Source organism: Budorcas taxicolor, chromosome 1 (assembly GCF_023091745.1).
Source record: "Budorcas taxicolor isolate Tak-1 chromosome 1, Takin1.1, whole genome shotgun sequence".
Lineage (NCBI taxonomy): Eukaryota > Metazoa > Chordata > Mammalia > Artiodactyla > Bovidae > Budorcas > Budorcas taxicolor.
In genome coordinates, this window is record NC_068910.1 from 138488883 (window position 1) to 138507776 (window position 18894).

The window sequence follows — 18894 nt, forward strand, 5'->3', positions numbered from 1 at the left end:
CATGGGTGTTGTTGAACTTGTCATTGAACCAAGCAAGTTTACTCTTAAGGATCAGAGACAGAGAGATAGATCAAATAGCAAAGAATGACAAATAAAATACAAGCTGAACGTAGAAGTAATAGGTTGAGGCTGAAATTATTTCTATTTGGGGACGTCTTCATGGGAGGTGCATGGGAGTTTGATTTCAAAATATAGGAAGGGTTTCCATGGCAGATCACAGGGAACTTATAACCTTTTCTATGAAGTAAGAAGAAATGTCTTCTGGCAGTCTAGAGCAAATGTTTAAAGATGGTTGTGTACACACATACCCATGGTCTAACTTGGCTGGAATTTGGGGTGGATGAAGAATTTAGTGATAGATGAAGCTGGAAAGATCTTTTGGACTCAGATTATGGAGAGATTTAAATGCTAGGTTCAGAAGGATAGGGAGTGCTATCTCTCTGAGCCAGCTTTGAGGTGAGTAGTTCAAGTTATATCTACTTCCTGCCACTCCTGTAGAGATGTTAGCAGTGGCCTGGGGAGTGTCCCTCATTCTAGTTTGGGCTGCTGGTTGAAGTGAGGCCCAGCATCGAGACACACACAGCAAGCAAGGCAGTTTAGTTCTTCTGCGTTCATCTGTACTTGGGCCAGACGTGAGAGGTGCTAGTGCCTTGCTCTTGCGTCTGCTAGACATATCTGGGTCTCAGATAAATGAATCATGGAAGAATCATTGAAACCCCAACCCCAGATGTAGTCTCCTGCAATTAGTCCTGTGGAATGTCTTGGAAATGTTCTTGTGATGGGCAGGAGCCTCAGAGAATTCATTTGTTTGCAGAAACAGTCACGCTTTATGTAGAAGAGCAATGCTACCCACTGAGAGAGAGACACACACACAGAGAAAGGGAGAGAGAGAGAGAAGCTTGGTTTCAAAAGAAGGGCTCTTTTTAAGACTATGGCCTCATGCCTCTCGGGACCAAAACAGTATTGATGATAGCTTTGATTTCTAGAGAAACTAGTGTTTTATTTTATTTTTCTGTGCTGCTTTAGTTTTCATGATGTTTTGTACTGGAGCTAGAACTTCTCTCTGGTGGTTGCTAACAGGTGAGGTGACAAAAATCACGCCATCAGATGGAAGACAATTTTGTGGTTATTTTATTCCTTCTCTACCAAGATTAAAGTGAATCATGTACCGAATAAGCACCCTCTCTTCCTCTCAATTCCATCAGAGCAAATGTCTCCATATCCTTGTGCTCTCTCTTGTCTTTTTTCTGGAAGGTTCCTGCACATATTCAGGGCCTCAGCAGTGGTGCATGAATGAGTGAGTAGGGACCACTCTGAGAGGAAGATATCTGTCATTGTTTTTGTTTTGCTTCCTGTAAGAAAGACTATAATGGGCGATTTCTGTTCGGTCATTCATATACTTCCAGGGACCAGGTAGAATCAGACCTGATATTTCTGGGGCTGCTGATCTTGGAGAATCGACTGAAAGAAGAGACGAAACCTGTCCTTGAAGAGCTTATCTCAGCCCGGATAAGGACTGTGATGATCACAGGTATAGAACGAAATACGTGTGTGAAAACAGGAAGAATGTGATTCAGAAACAGACATAGTTCTCTCAAAAAGTAGCATATCTTTTTGACTCCCTAATATGGGCCAGGCACCATTCTAGATGCTGGAGATGGGCAACAAAAAAGGCAAAGTTACTATTCTCACTGAGTTTTCATTCACATGGGTTAAGATAGAAAATCAGTCAATCAATCAAACCAAACAAACAGCTAACAAGAAGTGTTATAAGCTACGTAAAACAAAACAGGCTGATGTGGTTAAGTGTGTCTGACCGGCTACTTTAGATGAGGTGCTCTTTCTGAAAGGGGACTCTCGAAATAACACTTGAATAAGAAGACTTAAGCCACGCAGAGATGTTGATTTCATTGTTAAATAGTCAGAGAAGAAGAATGCTTAGTCAGCGTGGTCTGTACACTATGCTGAAGGCCCATCAAATGAGATCTATGATTCTGGAAATTATGAAATGTCCCTCTAGTCTCACTCTCAAACCCCAAATCACAAACAATGGAATGATGAGAAGGGATCACGCAAGAGAAATGTGTAAAATTTCCTAATGAACACTTCTGAGTGGAGAGTCAATGAGTTCCTTAAGTATTTATGATTTTTGAGTGTGTGTTGCCTTCCCTTTCTCTGCTCTCAAAGTCAGATGCATTAGCTCTATGAATTGTGGCATCAAGATACAGTCTTTTCTCACCAAAGAATTCTCTCTCCAACCTATTACCCTTGAACTCAGTTCTATGTTGGGGACTCAAGCGTACATTCACCTCCCCTATGGTACTTCTCTATCCCCCTCCACTACCCACCCCTCCAAACCAAGAGATTTTTGGATCACTTTTACCCTCTCCTTTCTGAGCCCCTCAGTCCAACTTCTAGGTGTTGCTGAGTTAATTTACTACTTACTAGAATTCCCCTTCTGTTATGGCGCTTCTATTTCAAAATTTTTATGTAACAATTATTTTATGCATTCTCATAATTATTTTTAACCAGTTAGATTTATGTAGAAGTGAGAACTCATGGCTCACAACCTTCCCTCTTCACCTGTTTCCTCATATTGAAATTTCTGTCCTGCTTCTTCCCTTGCTTGGTTGTAATTTTTCTGAAGAGTTGTCTTTGGATGAGGTGAAAGGGAGATATGCTTTCTGATTTATTATATACCCTGAAATATCTTTCTTGGCTTTGACAAGGGAATGTGTCTTGCCTAGGTATAGGAAGTTTGGGTTAGAGTCTTTCTTTGAAAGTTTTTATTGGAGTATTGTTGACTGCAATGTTGTGTTAGATTCAGGTGTACAGCAGTGATTCAGTTATATATTTTCATGTTTACACATCATTTTATATATAGTTTTACACAGTTGAGAAGTATTTACATATAGTTTTCCAGGCTCTGCATGAATTGGTTCTGTCTCTTCAATCCCATTTTGGGGTACTCTTCCTTTCTAGGTGACAATCTTCAGACTGCAATAACAGTGGCCAGAAAGTCTGGGATGGTTTCTGAAAGCCAGAAAGTCATTCTCATTGAAGCAAATGAAACAACTGGGTCCTCATCAGCATCTATTTCTTGGAAACTACTAGAAGAGAAGAAACACATTGCATACAGGAATCAGGTATACCTAAAATCAGACCTTCTGCCATATTATCTAACTCATCACACAGTGTTGGCTACTGAGCAGCTTTGACTGGCAGAGGTGTACAGGTGACCTGGGGTCAACATACTTCTTCAGATGTCTAACATGTATGCAGTTCAAAGCACTCAACTATATCACTTTTCCATACCATTCATACTGAGTTTTAAAGTGTGGTGGTTTCCAGGATGTGGAAATAATACATTCTATTAAACTTTAAAAAGTCTTTAGAAAGAATATAGTAAGTGAGACTGCAAATCTAATTTCCCTTTTTGCCCTTGCTTGCCAGCTATCCCATTGAGTTCAAAGTGGATTTAGTCCCTAGGAGAGACACTGCTGTGTGCACTGGAAAATCAGACCATGTCTTCAAGATGGGGAAAAAAGTTTATTCCTTTATCCCCAATCTTGTCAGTATCCTATCTTTATTGTGTCCTTGTGAAACAATATTAATTCTGCTAGCAAAAAAAAAAAAAAAAAAAAAGGAAAGTTTTCCCTTCAGGAAGAGACTTATTAAGCTGCAATGCTTTCATATTTTACACTTAAAATGTGTGAAATGTGCTTTTCTCTGGGACTCACCGAGATCAAATCAGGATGCAGACAGGACATGAGTGTTATCCTTCTGTTCACTAGAGGCGGTTGATGAGCAAAGGTTGATCCAGCAAAGAGAAAGTGCTTCTCTGAGGAATTAAGGCTGGAGTGTGACTTTCAAAGAGAGACCCCAGACTGTCATAGTTGCCTTTGCTTAGATATGCTTGGGATCCTAACCACCTTATCAAGTCTAAAATAACTGTGTCTTGCTTTACAGGACAATTACATTAATATCAGGGAAGAAATCTCTGATAATAGCAAAGAAGGAAGTTACCATTTTGCTCTAAATGGAAAATCCTTCCAGGTTATAAGTCAACATTTCAGTAGCCTACTGCCAAAGGTAAGTTCTAAGATGGTACCTATCTCCTGGTAAAGATGTTAACAATGTCAAAGAGCACGATAGTAAGTAATTTCAAACCTTTAACTAGGTTAGATATAACTATAGAATGTATTATAAGGAAAGCAGATAGTTTTGCAGAGGTCCCTGTTTAATTTCCTGCTAGATTTCAAATAAGTAAACTTGATTAACCAGTTATCCATCAACTGTAGGATTAAAGCATTAGTAACTTCTCAAGTGATAAGATTGCTTTGAGGTAGCTGTCACTATATTGCCACGATTGAGGGGGGCTCACAGTATAGTGGAATCCAGCAATTATACAGGAAGGCAGGCCAAGGATGGGGCTTCCCAGATGGTACTAGGGGTAAAGAACCCTCCTGCCAATGCAGGAGACTTAAGAGGGGTGAGTTCGATCCCTGGATCAGGAGGGTCTCCTGGAGAAGGAAATGGCAACCCACTCCAGTATTGCCTGGCGAATCCCACGGACAGAGGAGCCTGATGGGCTATAGTCTATGGGGTTGCACAGAGTCAGACACAACCGAAGCAACACAGCAAGGGCAGACCAAGGATAGAGGAATTGCACTAGGCTTTTGATAGAGAATCTCTATACGAAAGAGTGTCAAACTTAAACCCATAGTGGCGGCTGGTAAGTCATATATATAAAACATCTGAACAAACTAGAGGAGGATTATGTTCATAGTAAAGCAAAATGATTTATTTGCATTCAATTGCTCATTATCTTGGGTACTGTTTAAGAAAAAAAGAATGAAGACTTAAAGCTGAGTGAACTCTAAGCTGAGTTTACTGCCAAGAAGAACAGGGAGCATACAGCTGTAACAGAAGAATTTAGACTCTGTCAGATGGGGCTCGGGTTGATGGAACTGGTAGAGGTTTTTATACAACAGTCAATTAATGTTTCATAGCCCAAATTAGGCTGGAGACATCTGCTGAGTTTCACAACTGGTCAAGCCCAGATAGTATGGTTAAGTCAAAGGCTACAGGCAATCACTCTCTCATCACTAGGTGGTTTTCCCGCTAGAGTCAAACGACTTTTCCAAAAAGCAGTTGCCTCCTTTCCTTCTTTCGGGATCCTGACCTCATTTTATCTTGCAGTTTCTCATACTCTACTGGTTTAAGGTTCTATTAAGCTCCAGATTTTTCAGGACCGCAATCTCCACGGCAGCTGAGTTAAATTCTTGTAGGTCATTGTTTTCATCAACTCTGTCTATTAAGTAGTCATCTTTACTGATTTTAATCTTCCTGATCGCTAACCTGATGACCAAAGTCTCAATATCTGTCTTAAAATCCGAAGGAGGACTTCTTAGAAACTCTGTTTTCTCACTCATGGATATCATTAACCAGTCAGTGTTCCGAATGCTATCAGTTATTTCAGGTATGACCAGCTGACATGATTAAAAATTTTCCCTTTTGCGTTTTTTACAGATACTGATGAATGGAACCATCTTTGCAAGAATGTCTCCAGGGCAGAAATCCAGTCTGGTGGAAGAATTTCAGAAACTAGAGTAGGTTCTTTACTAATTCAGGTAGTGTTAAGTGCATACAGGCATAACAGGTGGAAAGCAAGAAGTACAGGAAGTCACTCAGTTGTTTAAGGCAGTGTTTGTTTGTTTTATAATTTCTTTTAAATTTATTAATATTTTTAATTGAAGTATAATTGCTTTACAGAATTGGCTTCCCTTGTGTCTCAGCTGGTAAAGAATCTGCCTGCAATGCGGGAGACCTGGGTTGGCTCTCTGGGTTGGGAACATCCCCTGGAGAAGGGAAAGGCTGCCCACTCCAGTATTCTGGCCTGGAGAATTCCACAGGCTGAATAGTCCATAGGGTCGCAAAGAGTTGGACACGACTGAGCGACTTTCACTTTCACTGCCAAAAATCAACATGAATCAGCCATAGGTATACACATGTCCCCTCCTCTTTTATTTTTATATTTTAAACATGTATATATTTGGCTGGGCCAGGTCTTAGTTGTAGCACACAGGATCTTAGGTCTTCGTTGCAGCCTATGGGTTCTAGTTCCCTGACCATGGATCTAACCCAGGTCCCCTGCGTTGGGAGTGCAGAGTCTTAGCTCTGGACCACCAAGGAAGTCCAGGGCAGGGTTCTTAATGTAGCTACTCATGACAGTCACCTCAGGAGCTTTGAAAAATTAGCAATACCAGGACACCACCGTCTGGAGATTTTGATTCAGTTTCTCCTGTGGGTGCTTGGACATCAGCACTTTAAAAAAATTCCTTTCATAAGTCAATTTTGCATCCAGAGTTGAGAATCCCACTGAACTAGAACATAGCGGGTACAAGAAGTAACTCTGGAAAGGTCCTTTGAACTTGACTCCTGAAGGTACAATGAAAACGTACACTTTATTTTTACAAATTATTTTTATAGTTATAATATATGGGGGACTCCTATAACAAGAGAGAGATTCACATAACCCTGAAATATTAAAGCATTCTTATGCAAAGAATCCTATCCATCCTAAATTAGAAAGATATTCTTAATACAACATATCTCCACTAACAGAATCCCATCATTTGGGATCCTTTATTTCCTGTTACTGGAACTCCATTGAGACTCTGAGGCTTTCTCTACCTCTGGTACTGGACCACACCCATGCAACTCCAGCTCCTATTCACTTGATTCAGTCACTGAAAGGGCAAACAGTCCTTTCTTCTGAACATGGCTGAAAACCTCTGCAGTAAACTCCTTGTCTTAGGTAGCAGCGTGGAAGAGAAGTACAGCAAATTACACACACACTGTCAGATTGCTCCTACCTTAAAAAGCAGACTATCTTCATCAACAACTCAAGATAGCAGTATCCGTTCAGCTTTGAAAATCTATCCTGAAATAGAGATATATTTTGTTTCTTCAACTTTTGATCCTGGCAGCCCATTTTTAAGTCACTCAAGTGACTGCTGACACAGTGGATTTCCTCTCCAGTGACTAAACATTACTAACAACTAATTTTTATTTATCATTTCAGAATGCCCCACCTCACTGAATACTCGTAATGCTTTGCAGGGGAGATGAATGATAGTCAAAATGGAAAGTGATCAGGTTAAAGATCTAGGTCTCCTGGTTTCAAATCCTGTGCCCTTCCCACCATGCCATGCTGTCATAATGATGAACTTCCTATTTTACAGCTGACAGAGTTGTCTCCTAGGTAGTGACGTGCAGGGTCTCCTTGAAGCACCTGGACTTAGGACGGCCATGTTGGTTTTCTTAATCCATTTCAGGAACTGCTGAGTCAAACTCTACTTTTGGTCAAACCAGACTGTTAGGGAAACTCCCTTAAAATAAATAATAAGTTTGGGTCTTAAGTAATAAAGCTTATTTTATCTTTTTAATTAGAACAATTAGTAGGTAAGATTGCTTTGAGCTCCTCTACAATTGACACTTTGTTCCCTTTTAGTTACTTTGTAGGTATGTGTGGTGATGGAGCCAATGACTGTGGGGTAAGTAGCTGCCAGTGCGGGGCCAGCATCTTGCCCTCAACTGTATTTGCTCCAAGCCCAGTAAGAGATAGCATCTCTGGGGTTATGTACCATCTCCATTCCTCTTGATGGTGAAACTGATGGGAAGGATTTCGGAAGGTTTAGACCAGAGCCACACAATGACTCAATGACCAGTATGGACTGAATGGGTAGAATTTGGCTCTGGATTCTGAATTTCTTTGGCTAGGTGTCGGAGTGACATCTCTTTCTTATGTAGTAGGCAGAGCAAAGTATAATCATCTTCTGGCCAGAGCCTGGGCCTACAAGCCACCTTGTGGCAAGATTAACTCACCTTTCTTTTTTTTTTTAATATATATAAATGTATTTATTTTAATTGGAGGTTAATTACTTTACAATATTGTATTGGTTTTGCCATACATCAACATGAATCCTCCACGGGTGTACATGTGTTCCCCATCCTGAAACCCCTCCCACCTCCCTCCCAGTACCATCCCTCTGGGTCATCTCAGTGCACCAGCCCCAAGCATCCAGTATCCTGCATCGAACCTGGACTGGCGATTCATTTCATATATGATATTATACATGTTTCAATGCCATTCTCCCAAATCATCCCACCCTCTCCCTCTCCCACAGAGTCCAAAAGATTGTTGTATACCTCTGTGTCTCTTTTGCTGTCTCACATACAGGGTTATCGTTACCATCTCTCTAAATTCCATATATATGCATTAGTATACTGTATTGGTGTTTTTCTTTCTGGCTTACTTCACTCTGCGTAATAGGCTCCAGTTTCATCCACCTCATTAGAACTGATTCAAATGTATTCTTTTTAATGGCTGAGTAATACTCCATTGTGTATGTGTGCCACAGCTTTCCTATCCATTTATCTGCTGAAGGACATCTAGGTTGCTTCCATGTCCTGGCTATTATAAACAGTGCTGTGATGAACACTGGGGTACACGTGTCTCTTTCAATTCTGTTTTCCTCGGTGTGTATGCCCAGCAGTGGGATTGCTGGGTCATAATGCAGTTCTATTTCCAATTTTTTAAGGAATCTCCACACTGTTCTCCATAGTGGCTGTACTAGTTTGCATTTCCACCAACAGTGTAAGAGGGTTCCCTTTTCTCCACACCCTTTCCAGCATTTATTGCTTGTAGACTTTCTTTCTTATGCAGCCTCAGGAGAGATGTGTGTGAGTAGACAATAAGCTGACTCTTTGCTTTCAGGCTTTGAAAATGGCTCATGTGGGCATCTCTTTATCAGAGCAGGAGGCGTCTGTGGCTTCGCCTTTCACCTCCAAAACTCCAAACATTGAATGTGTACCTCACCTTATCAAGTAAGTAGGTACTTTCCTCCAGCATTGTTTTAACCTCTCTTGACTTTTAGGTGTAGATCCCTTTATTCTGCAAAAACCAGGGGAAATGTGTGTCCCTGGGTAGAAAGGGTGCTTTATGGGAGAAAGCAAAGATTCTACTTTGGGGTGGATTTACCTCCTGGGAAAGCAGTGGCATTTCTAACGAAAAGCACTGAATAGATTATTTTTAGAAGATTGGAATCTGGAACTTGCTGCTGCTTTGAAAATGTTAATCATACTCCTAGCACTGTTTTGAATATATATCCTTAGATACTTTCTTAATGGAGGATTTACAGAAACCCTCTTCTCCCTACCTGTCTTCCTTTCCTCTTGCGTCTTTAAACTTCTTTGGAATATCCTTCCTGTCCCCGGTTTCCAGAATATTTATTCATCTTTGCTGCTTCTACTACAGTTTCCCCTTGGTGCTTCGTTCTCCTCCCCCATCCCAGAACATGTACTTCTGTTGCATTTTGTTTGAATAATAGAGATGGTGAGCATTGTGGCTGCTTTTGGTTATTATAACTAGTATGTGTTTACAGTTTATGAAGTGCCAGCCAGCCTGGAATTGTAGGGATGGTCACTATTTCTTTTACAAACAAAGAACCTGAGGCTCTGAGAACTTCATGTAGCCAAGCTCACTGCCATATAAGATTGAAGATTGTATTAGAATTAATTTTGTTTTGATATGTTTTATGTACAAATGTCATACTCTTTCCACCACATTAAAATAATGTTTTGACTAGCTCCTCCCTATTTAAAAAATGTATTCATGCACTCGACAAATATTTATAAAACAGGGACTCAGTACCCAGAACTGTTGGAGGCACTAGGAATCCAGAAGCAAATAAATCAAACGTTCCTTGATCTCACTAAGCTTTCTTCTGGTGAAGAAGCCAGGCAGTAACTCATACACAAATAAATCAGGAGCAGTGTGAAAAGTCACGAGACAGCTCAGTGGATGGAATCAATTTCTTCAGATGTGGTTGTGTTGGGGCGCCTTTCTCAGGAGGTGAGGAAGGAGGAGAAACCACCTTCTAGGTGGAGTTAACTATAGCAGCAAAGCCCCGATACAGGAAAATGTCTGATTTGAGGATCAGGTTTTGGAATCCCAGGAAACTATTCCAACCAGAAGTAAATTTAAATTCTTTTTTTCCCCAAATGATCTACTTTAAGGTTTAAATTTATACCATTGACTCAAATTAATCAACAGTAACACAAATGAACATGCTCATTGATTCCAATCTCTTTAAGTTGGATGCAAGCCTTATTTGAGTGTGTATATTATTTTAGTTCAGTTTTAGAAAAAGTTGGGACTGCCAAATGAAATTTGAATGAGATGTTTGCCAAACCCCTGAAGCACCTGGAGCATGAAAATAGCCCCCAAACCTGCAATGTTATTTAAATTCCTTAGTTCACAGATGAAGAAACTGTGACCAAGAGAAGGAAAATGAGCTTCCAAGCCACATTAGTGAATGATTATGAACTCTGGGACTATTTCTCAAATCTCCTGATTCGGAGCTGAACTAATGCTCACAGACAGGACAAAAGTAACTCCATATCTGGGCTTCAAAGCTCGACCAAAGGCCTGTGGACCTTGGGCTGGAATTAGTCTTCATTGAAAATCTAGCATACTGACCACTGATTCCCACTGACTCAAGACTGTCCAGTCTGTTAGACAAACAATCAAATTATCAGGCTTTGATTTTTTCTTCTGAGCTCAGCTGAACAGCACAGGATAACTGACCTCATCTCCTCCTGTGATTTTCGTTTCATTCCTTTCTCATTTCTTTTCTCATGCAGGGAAGGCCGTGCCGCTCTCGTCACCTCATTTTGCATGTTTAAGTACATGGCTCTGTACAGCATGATTCAATACGTTGGTGTTCTGCTGCTCTACTGGGTATGACTTGGGACCTAGTCTCTTGGTTAGTGAGAGCTAAAAGTAGTGGTCACTTTCAATCTGCAATGCCTTTTAAAGAAAGAGTGCAAATAGGATATTTCAAGCTTCCTTGTGACTCAGATGGTATTTTTGCCTGGAGAATTCCAGGGACAGAGGAGCCTGATGGACTATGGTCCATAGGGTCACGAACAGTCGGACATGACTGAACGACTAAACACGCACAACTAACTTACTAAATTCCTGAAAATTTAGCAATTGACTTTCATGAGTTAGTACAAAGCAGCATATCACTGATTCCTTGAATATAGGGATTTGAAAATAGGCATATCATATCCCCCAAAGTACATAGATCTTGTGATAGCTTTTATTATTTAACAAAATATAAAAGAAGAAAAGACATACCTGTTTGGGAACTCAACCTATAGGCTTCTTCTATTGACTAACCCTGAAAAAGGGAATTCCACTTTTCCTGAAGGTATCCAGATTCATCTCTATGTCTTACCCTCTTGCTTCTGGGTTGAAGGTTTTACTTCTGTTATTTTCATATTATATAAGTCCTTTTCCTTTTACTGATGAATGGGCTGAAAATGGAGAGGCTGGTTACAGAAATCTGGCCATATTTTAGAATCCCAGTAACTCATTATCCTCAAAAGTAGAGTTAAAAGTAGAGATAATGGATAATCATTATTGCCTTTTCACTAAGGGTTTGGGGGGCAAGGAAGCAAGTTCCTTGAATAAGACCTGAATATTTCTTTCTTAAGAATATCAGCATGCTTTATCAGGACTTTCTAACAACACCCAAGAATGCAAATCATGGGTTTAGTTATTTTTATTTTCCCTTGATGAAATTTAAGTAAGATCACCCCATTTCTCATTTGCCATTTAGAAAGTCCATTTTGTTGTGCCAGACCAAACTCCAATCTTTCTGATAACAAGTAGAACAGAGAGAAGAGATGAATCTAATAGAGTGAGGTATTTCCCCTCAACAAGGAATGACAGAGATGCTCAAAGGACCAGCCCAGAAAGCACACAGCGGTGTCCCTACCGATTGGGGAGAAGTTCACGGGCTTGTCTTTGGTACTCTTGCTGACATGACCATGCCCCTGACCATATCGCCTTGGTCTTCTAATTGAAAATCCTATGTTGCCATGAGAAAATGGGTACAGTTTGTATCACATTTCATCCAGACGGTTCTAACTTTTTTGAGCCACTTTCGTTTTTATTTTCAGGAGACAAACAACCTTTCAAATTACCAGTTTCTGTTCCAGGATCTGGCCATTACAACTATTATTGGTGTAACAAGTAAGACATCTTTTTAATTTTCTTCTCAGAGATGCTCTCCTGCACCTGTGTCCCTCTCTCCCTGCAGGGCTGGTCCACCATGAGAGGTAGTCGCTATAGCAGCAGTGATGCGTGACTTCTTCTCAAAGGGATATAGTCTGCAGGGAGAGAAAGAGGAAACAGAATCGTCAGTTTTAAGTGTTGAAAGAGTTATCCAAGGAAAAGCTGGCTAGTTATTTTACTGTTTTCCACAAAATATAGAGCTTCTATAAAAGGTCGCTAAACATTTAAAATGAAAAAATGCACTTTGAAAATCAGGAACACTGACTTCCATGTGGTTTTAAGTATAGTTATGGTCCAAATGTGCCCAATTTATAGAAGCTAAATGGCTTTCATGGTTTCCATTTCCAATCCTAGCCTCTCAGGATTTAGAACAGAGATTAAATGTAATCTTGCCATTACGCTACTCTCACCCACCACCTCCAACTATCAATAATATATGAACTGTCTCCCCAGTTTCCCTGATGTGGGATTTTTTTCCCAACCTGACTGCTAACCATCATCTTGACCATATTCTCTGCTTTTCTCTGTTACATATGAATGCCACCAGTTCCACTTGTACTTTTAATCCTACCTGCCCCTACCTCCTAAAGGATTTTGTTTCTGTAAAAAATCTTTTTTTCCACCATCAGCTTTTCTTTGGTCTACTTGATCATTCCAGTCAGTGTATACATATATATTTTTGTATCTTCTTCCTTTAGAAAGCTCTTCCATGACCCCAAATCCACCATAAACTGTTGTCCCCTTTATTGTCAAACTTCCCAAATAGTTGAGTAGACCAAATTTGTCCACTGCCATCTCTAATTCTACTGTCATTTTGTTTTAATCGGCCAGATTCTAACATTCAAGGGAATGGATTTGGATTCTGAACCTGTGCTGTTGCTTGGTGGGAGGCAGTGGATTCCTGGCAAATATTTAACAACCAGCTCTTCAAAAATTGTATATATACATGTATATATTTGGGCTTCCCTTGTGGCTCAGCCAGTTAAGAATCTGCCTGCAATGAGGGAGACCTGGGTTGGATCCCTGGGTTGGGAAGATTCCCTGGAGAAGGGAAAGGCTATCCACTCCAGTATTCTGGCCTGGAACATTCTATGGACTGTATAGACCATGGTGTCGCAAACAGTTGGACTCGACTGAGTGACTTTCACTTCACTTCATGCACACACACACACACACACACACACACACACACACATTTGCATACGCATGTAAGTTTGGGCTTCCCTGGAGGCTCAGGCAATAAAGAATCTGCCTGCAGTAAAGGAGGTTTGATCCCTAGCTTGGGAAGATCCCCTGGAGAAGGGAATGGCTACCCACTCCAGTAGTCTTGCTTAGAGAATCCCATGGACAGAGTAGCCTGGTGGACTACAGTTCATGTACTGTAGAGCTGCTCATACAAGACCACAAGAGCCAACTGTGGCGAAGTTCAAAAGTCAGCTATTAAACACAGCCATGGGGTTGCAAAGAATCAGACACAACTGAGGGACTATCACTTTCATGCATATAAGTTTACTATAAGCTTTACTAAAAAAGAAAATAAGTAGTGAACAATTAACAAATAATAATAAAATATACATTACTCTTTCTTGCAAATTCCATTTAACCAGTTGATTCTCACAGAATGCTTTAACTGAGTTTCATCAAAATCTTGTATCCTTAGTCACTATATGGTTGTGATTGATGACTGAAATAGTTCCAATGTGATGATTGATTATGTTTAGTTGATGATAAACTATTGATGGTTTATCAGCCATCAATAGTTGGTTGATGTTTTTCTTTTCCTGAATGAGCAAAACAACAAAGCCTTATGCTGAAACTTTAATCATCATGTGATTAAACTTTAATCACATCCCATCAGTCATGTGAGCATCTCGTTTGCTAGTTGGACTAATAATTCTTGAAAACTGGAAGGATATTTCCTCAGTTAAAAAACAATTGTTCATGATGTAATGGCTAAGTTCAATCTCCATTGTTAACTTCAAGAACAGAGAGAGTTGTCATTACGACGTTATCAGTTTTGAGTATTCATTATCTTTGTTTTTAAGATATTTATTTACTTGCTCTTTAATATAATTTTCTTTTAATAATGGCTGTGTTTAATAGCTGACTTTTGAACTTTGCCACAGTTGGCTCTTGTGGTCTTGTATGAGCAGCTCTAGCCACCACTGGCTGGGAGGGTCCGCATTACTCATACATTCAAAAATACCAGAATATACACACTACTGTATGTGAAGTAGGTAAACAGCAGGGGTCTACTGTATAGCACAGGGAACTATACTCAATATCTTATAATAACTATAGTGGAAAAGAATATTAAAAGTATATGGGTATGTGTGTGTGTATGACTGAACCACTTTGCTGTACTAGCTAACACAACACTGTAAATCAACTATACTTCATTTAAAAAGATGTACCAGTCTTAGATTGCCACTTCCACATGGCTCCTGGTCTTGCTTTCACACTATTTCCACTAATACCTTCTCATCATCATATTAATAGCTATCACACCAACTTATCATTAAAAAATCTTGTTCAAAAGCTCTGCTTTCAGAGAACATACTGAAGGAGAGTAACTATTGTGTTCTATCCACACCTCTGCAGCCACTTCCCCAACACTGCTCTTGTCAAGTCCACCAAGGACTTCCTTGCTGTCAACAATACTGATCACTTCTCTTTCCTCATTGTACTTGAATCTCTCAACAGCACTCTCCTTCTTTAAAAGGTTTCTTCTCTTGGGTTTTGTGATGCCACTTACTCCTGAATTATCTGTCGCTTTAAAGAATACAGCTTCCCCATTTCTTTCCCCATTTCTCTGCTTCTTTAAGTATGTGTGTGTGTGTGTTTGTGTGTGCTTAGTCGTGTCCAACTCTTTGCGACCCCATGGACTGTAGCCTGCCGGGCTCCTCTGTCCATGGAATTTCCCAGGCAAGAATACGAGAGGAGGTTGTTATCTTCTATTCCAGGGGATCTTCCTGACCCAGGGATCAAATCTTCATCTCCTACATACCCTGCATAGGCAGGCAGATTCTTTACCACTGAGCCACCTACCTGCGCTCTGACTTTCAGAATGTTCCAAGGCTTGCTTGTCTTTTCAATCTACACCATCTCCCGAAGTGATTTCAACCAACTCTATGAATTTAATGTCACCCATATGATGATGAATCCCAAATTTGTGTCTCTAGCCTTGATGTCTATCCCAAGCTCTGGAAATGCAGCTGCTAAGCATCTAATCTTAGCTATTTAACAGTATGGAGACTTTAGAGGCCCAAACAGAACATTTTATTTCATCAGATCTGAGAGTCAACAAATTATTAAATATTTACTGAGTATCTGGTTTGTACTACTTACTGTAGTAGGCAATTGAAATACTTCAGTGGAAAAAAAATAAAAATTCTTTTCCTCATGAAATTTACATTCTGTTAAAATAATACCACAATCTAGCAAGTTGTTAAAATTGAAGACCCAGAGTCATCCTTAATTTTCCTTTTTTCTTCACCTTTACATATAATATATCTGCAATTCCTATTGGCTCTGCCTCCAAAAAATATCCTGCATCCTTGCCCGCCATCCCCAGTGTGGCTACTGTCATAAAGCCCTGTCACCTCACGTAAGGATTTCTGCGATAACCCTCACAATTGATCTTGCTTCCACTCTCGCTGCTTTCTCCTCACCCCAGTTTACCTTTTACACAATAGTGAAAGTGTTAACTTCTTTTACACGTAAATTTTGTTGTCATCCTTCCTATTTCCACCAAGTCTGAAATCTTACATGATCCGGATCCTGCCTACTTCTCTAAATTCACCTCTAACCATATTACAACTCACGTCCTTGTTCTAGACACCCTGGTTTTTCTGTCTTGTGAACATTGCCAGCTGTGGTCACCTCAGCATCTTTTTGTTTTTCTTTTTCTATTTTCTTTGCCTAAAATACTCTCCCAGTAGAACTGCCTATGGCTTTGGCTTTTTCTTTAGAGTCAGATCTTAGCTTAAATGTCACCACCTCAGAAAGGTCATTTAAACAGTGACCAAGCCAGTTATTCTCCATCACTCGTTCTGCTTTATCGTTTTCATGCTATTTCTGCAATCTGAAATTATGGCCTTGATCCCTGTTTTTATTTGTTTTTGCCTGCTTTCCCTCTCTCAGTGTGTACACTGCATGAGAACAGCACCTTATCTACCCTGATCACTGCCGTATTCCCAGTACTTCTAACAGTGCCTGACACATCAAAGGAGCTCATTAAATATTTGTTAAATCTACCATAAGAACCTTCTTGGACAGTCCTTATTGTTAACAGAGTAATCCTTCACATCAAGCCAGCTCTGTCTCTCTGTAACTTTCACCCATCTCAGTTCTCAGTTCTGCCATTTGGGAAGACAGAATAATCTGAGTTTTCTGCCGAAATAGTCTTTCAGATATTTGAAAACAGCTCTCATTTTCTTTTGTGATTCTTCTCTTGCCCATAACAAATATTTCCAGATTTTTATCTATTTTTTGATAAATATACTTGACTCTTTACTGTTTTTATGATTGATTGATATAATTCATTGTGAAAATAAAATGGAAAACATTACAAGATATAACAAAGAAGAAACCCATTTATATTCTACTATCCAGAGCTAACCAATGGAGGCATTTTGACATATTTCCTTCCAATCATATATATGTCTATACATATGCATGTATTTGAATTATGTTTCCTATATTGTTTTGCATCCTGATTCTTTCTGTTTACCTTTATGCCCACTTTTTAATGTCATTGAATATTTTCAACCCTTTTGATTGTATTAAATTATACATAATATAAAATTTGCCATTTTCACCGTTTTAAGTATACAATTCAGGTACATTAATTACCTTCACAACAGTGTTCAACAGTCACCACTATCTATTTCTCATTTTGCATCATCCCGAGCAGAAGCTCTTTACCTAATAAGAAATAATCATATTGCCCTTCCATCCAGTCTCTGATAACCTCTGCTCTATTCGCTGTCTCTATAAATCTGCCAAATCAAAGCGTTTCAAATAAGTTGAACAATTCAATATGTGTCCCTTTGTTTCTGGCTTATCTCAACACAATACTTTCATATCACCTATTTTGTAGCATGCATTAGAACTTCATTCTTTTATGGCTGGATAGTATTCCAGTATATATATGTATATATCACATCTTGTTTATCCATTTATGTTGGTGTGTTGAAACACAATTGATTTTTTTTATGTATTGATCCCGCAACATAGCTGAATTCATTTTTTAACTTTAGTAGTTTTCATGTGGATTCTTTGGGATTTCCAAAATATAGGATCATATCACCTGTGAGTAGAGATTGTTTTACTTCTTTCATTCAATTTGAGTGACTTTTATCTATTTTTCTTCTCTAATTGCTTTAGATAGAATTTCCAGTGCAATGTTGAATAAAAATGGTGAACGTGGGCATCTTTGTTTCTTTCCTGATCTTAAAGGGAAAGTTCTCAATCTTTCACCCTTGAGTGTGATGCTAACTGTAGGTCTTTTATTATATAATATGTAATTATGGGGATTACATGTAATAAGCTAAATGTATGGCAGTCTAGTTGAATAGGTACATTAACGTTAGTAGCAGGCAAAAACTGCTGCTTTATAGCTCTGTTTCCTTCTATATGGTTATTACAAATTAAATCTTTGTTCATTTTGTGTTCAATAACATATATAATTATTTCTATGCATTTGTCTTTCAGATCATGTAGGAATAAAAACTGAGGTTAAAAAACAAAATTGGAATAATATAGGATTTTATATTTGTCTAAGTATTTACCTTTACTGATGTCAAAAATGAATATGTCAATATAGAGAAGTTATTAAAAAGGGTTCTTTAAAAACAATGTCTTTTTGCTTCATTTTAAAATTTCTATCTATTAATACCCTCCTTTTGCTCATATATTATCTGCCTGACTTTGTTTAGTTTTTTAAGCATATTAAAGACAGTTGTTTTAGAGTCTTTTCCCAGTAAGTCCAGTGCTTGGGCTTTCTCAGAAATAATTTCTGTCAGCTTATTTTATTCCATTAAATACAATGTAACTCTGGAAATCAGATTCTTTCTCTTCCCTAGGTCTTGATTTTTGTTTTGCTGCTTTTTGATGGCTGTAGTCCTCCATTTATTTAGTAACTTTTCTGAACTATTTTTTCAAAGATTTGGATCATTTGTCACATGTGGTCAATAAAATCTCTATTGCTTTAGCTTTTGTTCAACTAATATTTTGATAGAAATATCCATGAGTTGAATTCCATGACATGAACAAAGAAATACCTCTCCCAGTATTGCAGACTGGTTCTGTACTGAGGCACTTCAACACAGTACCAAGCTTGTGCTGAGTTGAGTGATTATTCAGGGTTAAAAACTCAGGGTCTTTTCTGGTCTTTCCTGACCATTCATTTTGGCATGCACATGACTTTCTACATTCTCCAAAGGCACAAGTACTTTGGAATACTATAATTTTCCAAATAAAGGCTCCTTAACTTTTCTTTCTAAGCCACAAATGGTTATTTTATGTCTCAACTGCAATTTTTTGCTCCCTGTGACTGTGGGTTGCTTGTTAGCCTTCCAATATTTTCAAGGAGTATATGCTGCTTTTCTGCCTTTACTAAGTGTTGTATTAGATGAAAGAGAGATGAACCCCTTGCACAGTCCCCAGGTAGTCCCCAGACAGGTTAGAACAGGCATACGTAATAACTTGTCTATAAAGCTTACTTTTCCCTTCTATAACCA

General features: G+C 39.1%; 1 protein-coding gene across 1 annotated transcript in view; it reads left to right on the top strand.

The window, feature by feature from the left end:
- Positions 1–18894, top strand: part of ATP13A4 (ATPase 13A4) — a 125142-nt gene that overhangs the window by 94023 nt on the left and 12225 nt on the right. The window contains exons 18-25 of the mRNA XM_052639535.1: positions 1407–1531; positions 2983–3146; positions 3970–4092; positions 5533–5612; positions 7517–7559; positions 8783–8892; positions 10711–10807; positions 12037–12109. Of these exons, the coding sequence (XP_052495495.1) occupies positions 1407–1531; positions 2983–3146; positions 3970–4092; positions 5533–5612; positions 7517–7559; positions 8783–8892; positions 10711–10807; positions 12037–12109 (815 nt within the window). The remainder of the gene's footprint in view (positions 1–1406; positions 1532–2982; positions 3147–3969; positions 4093–5532; positions 5613–7516; positions 7560–8782; positions 8893–10710; positions 10808–12036; positions 12110–18894) is intronic.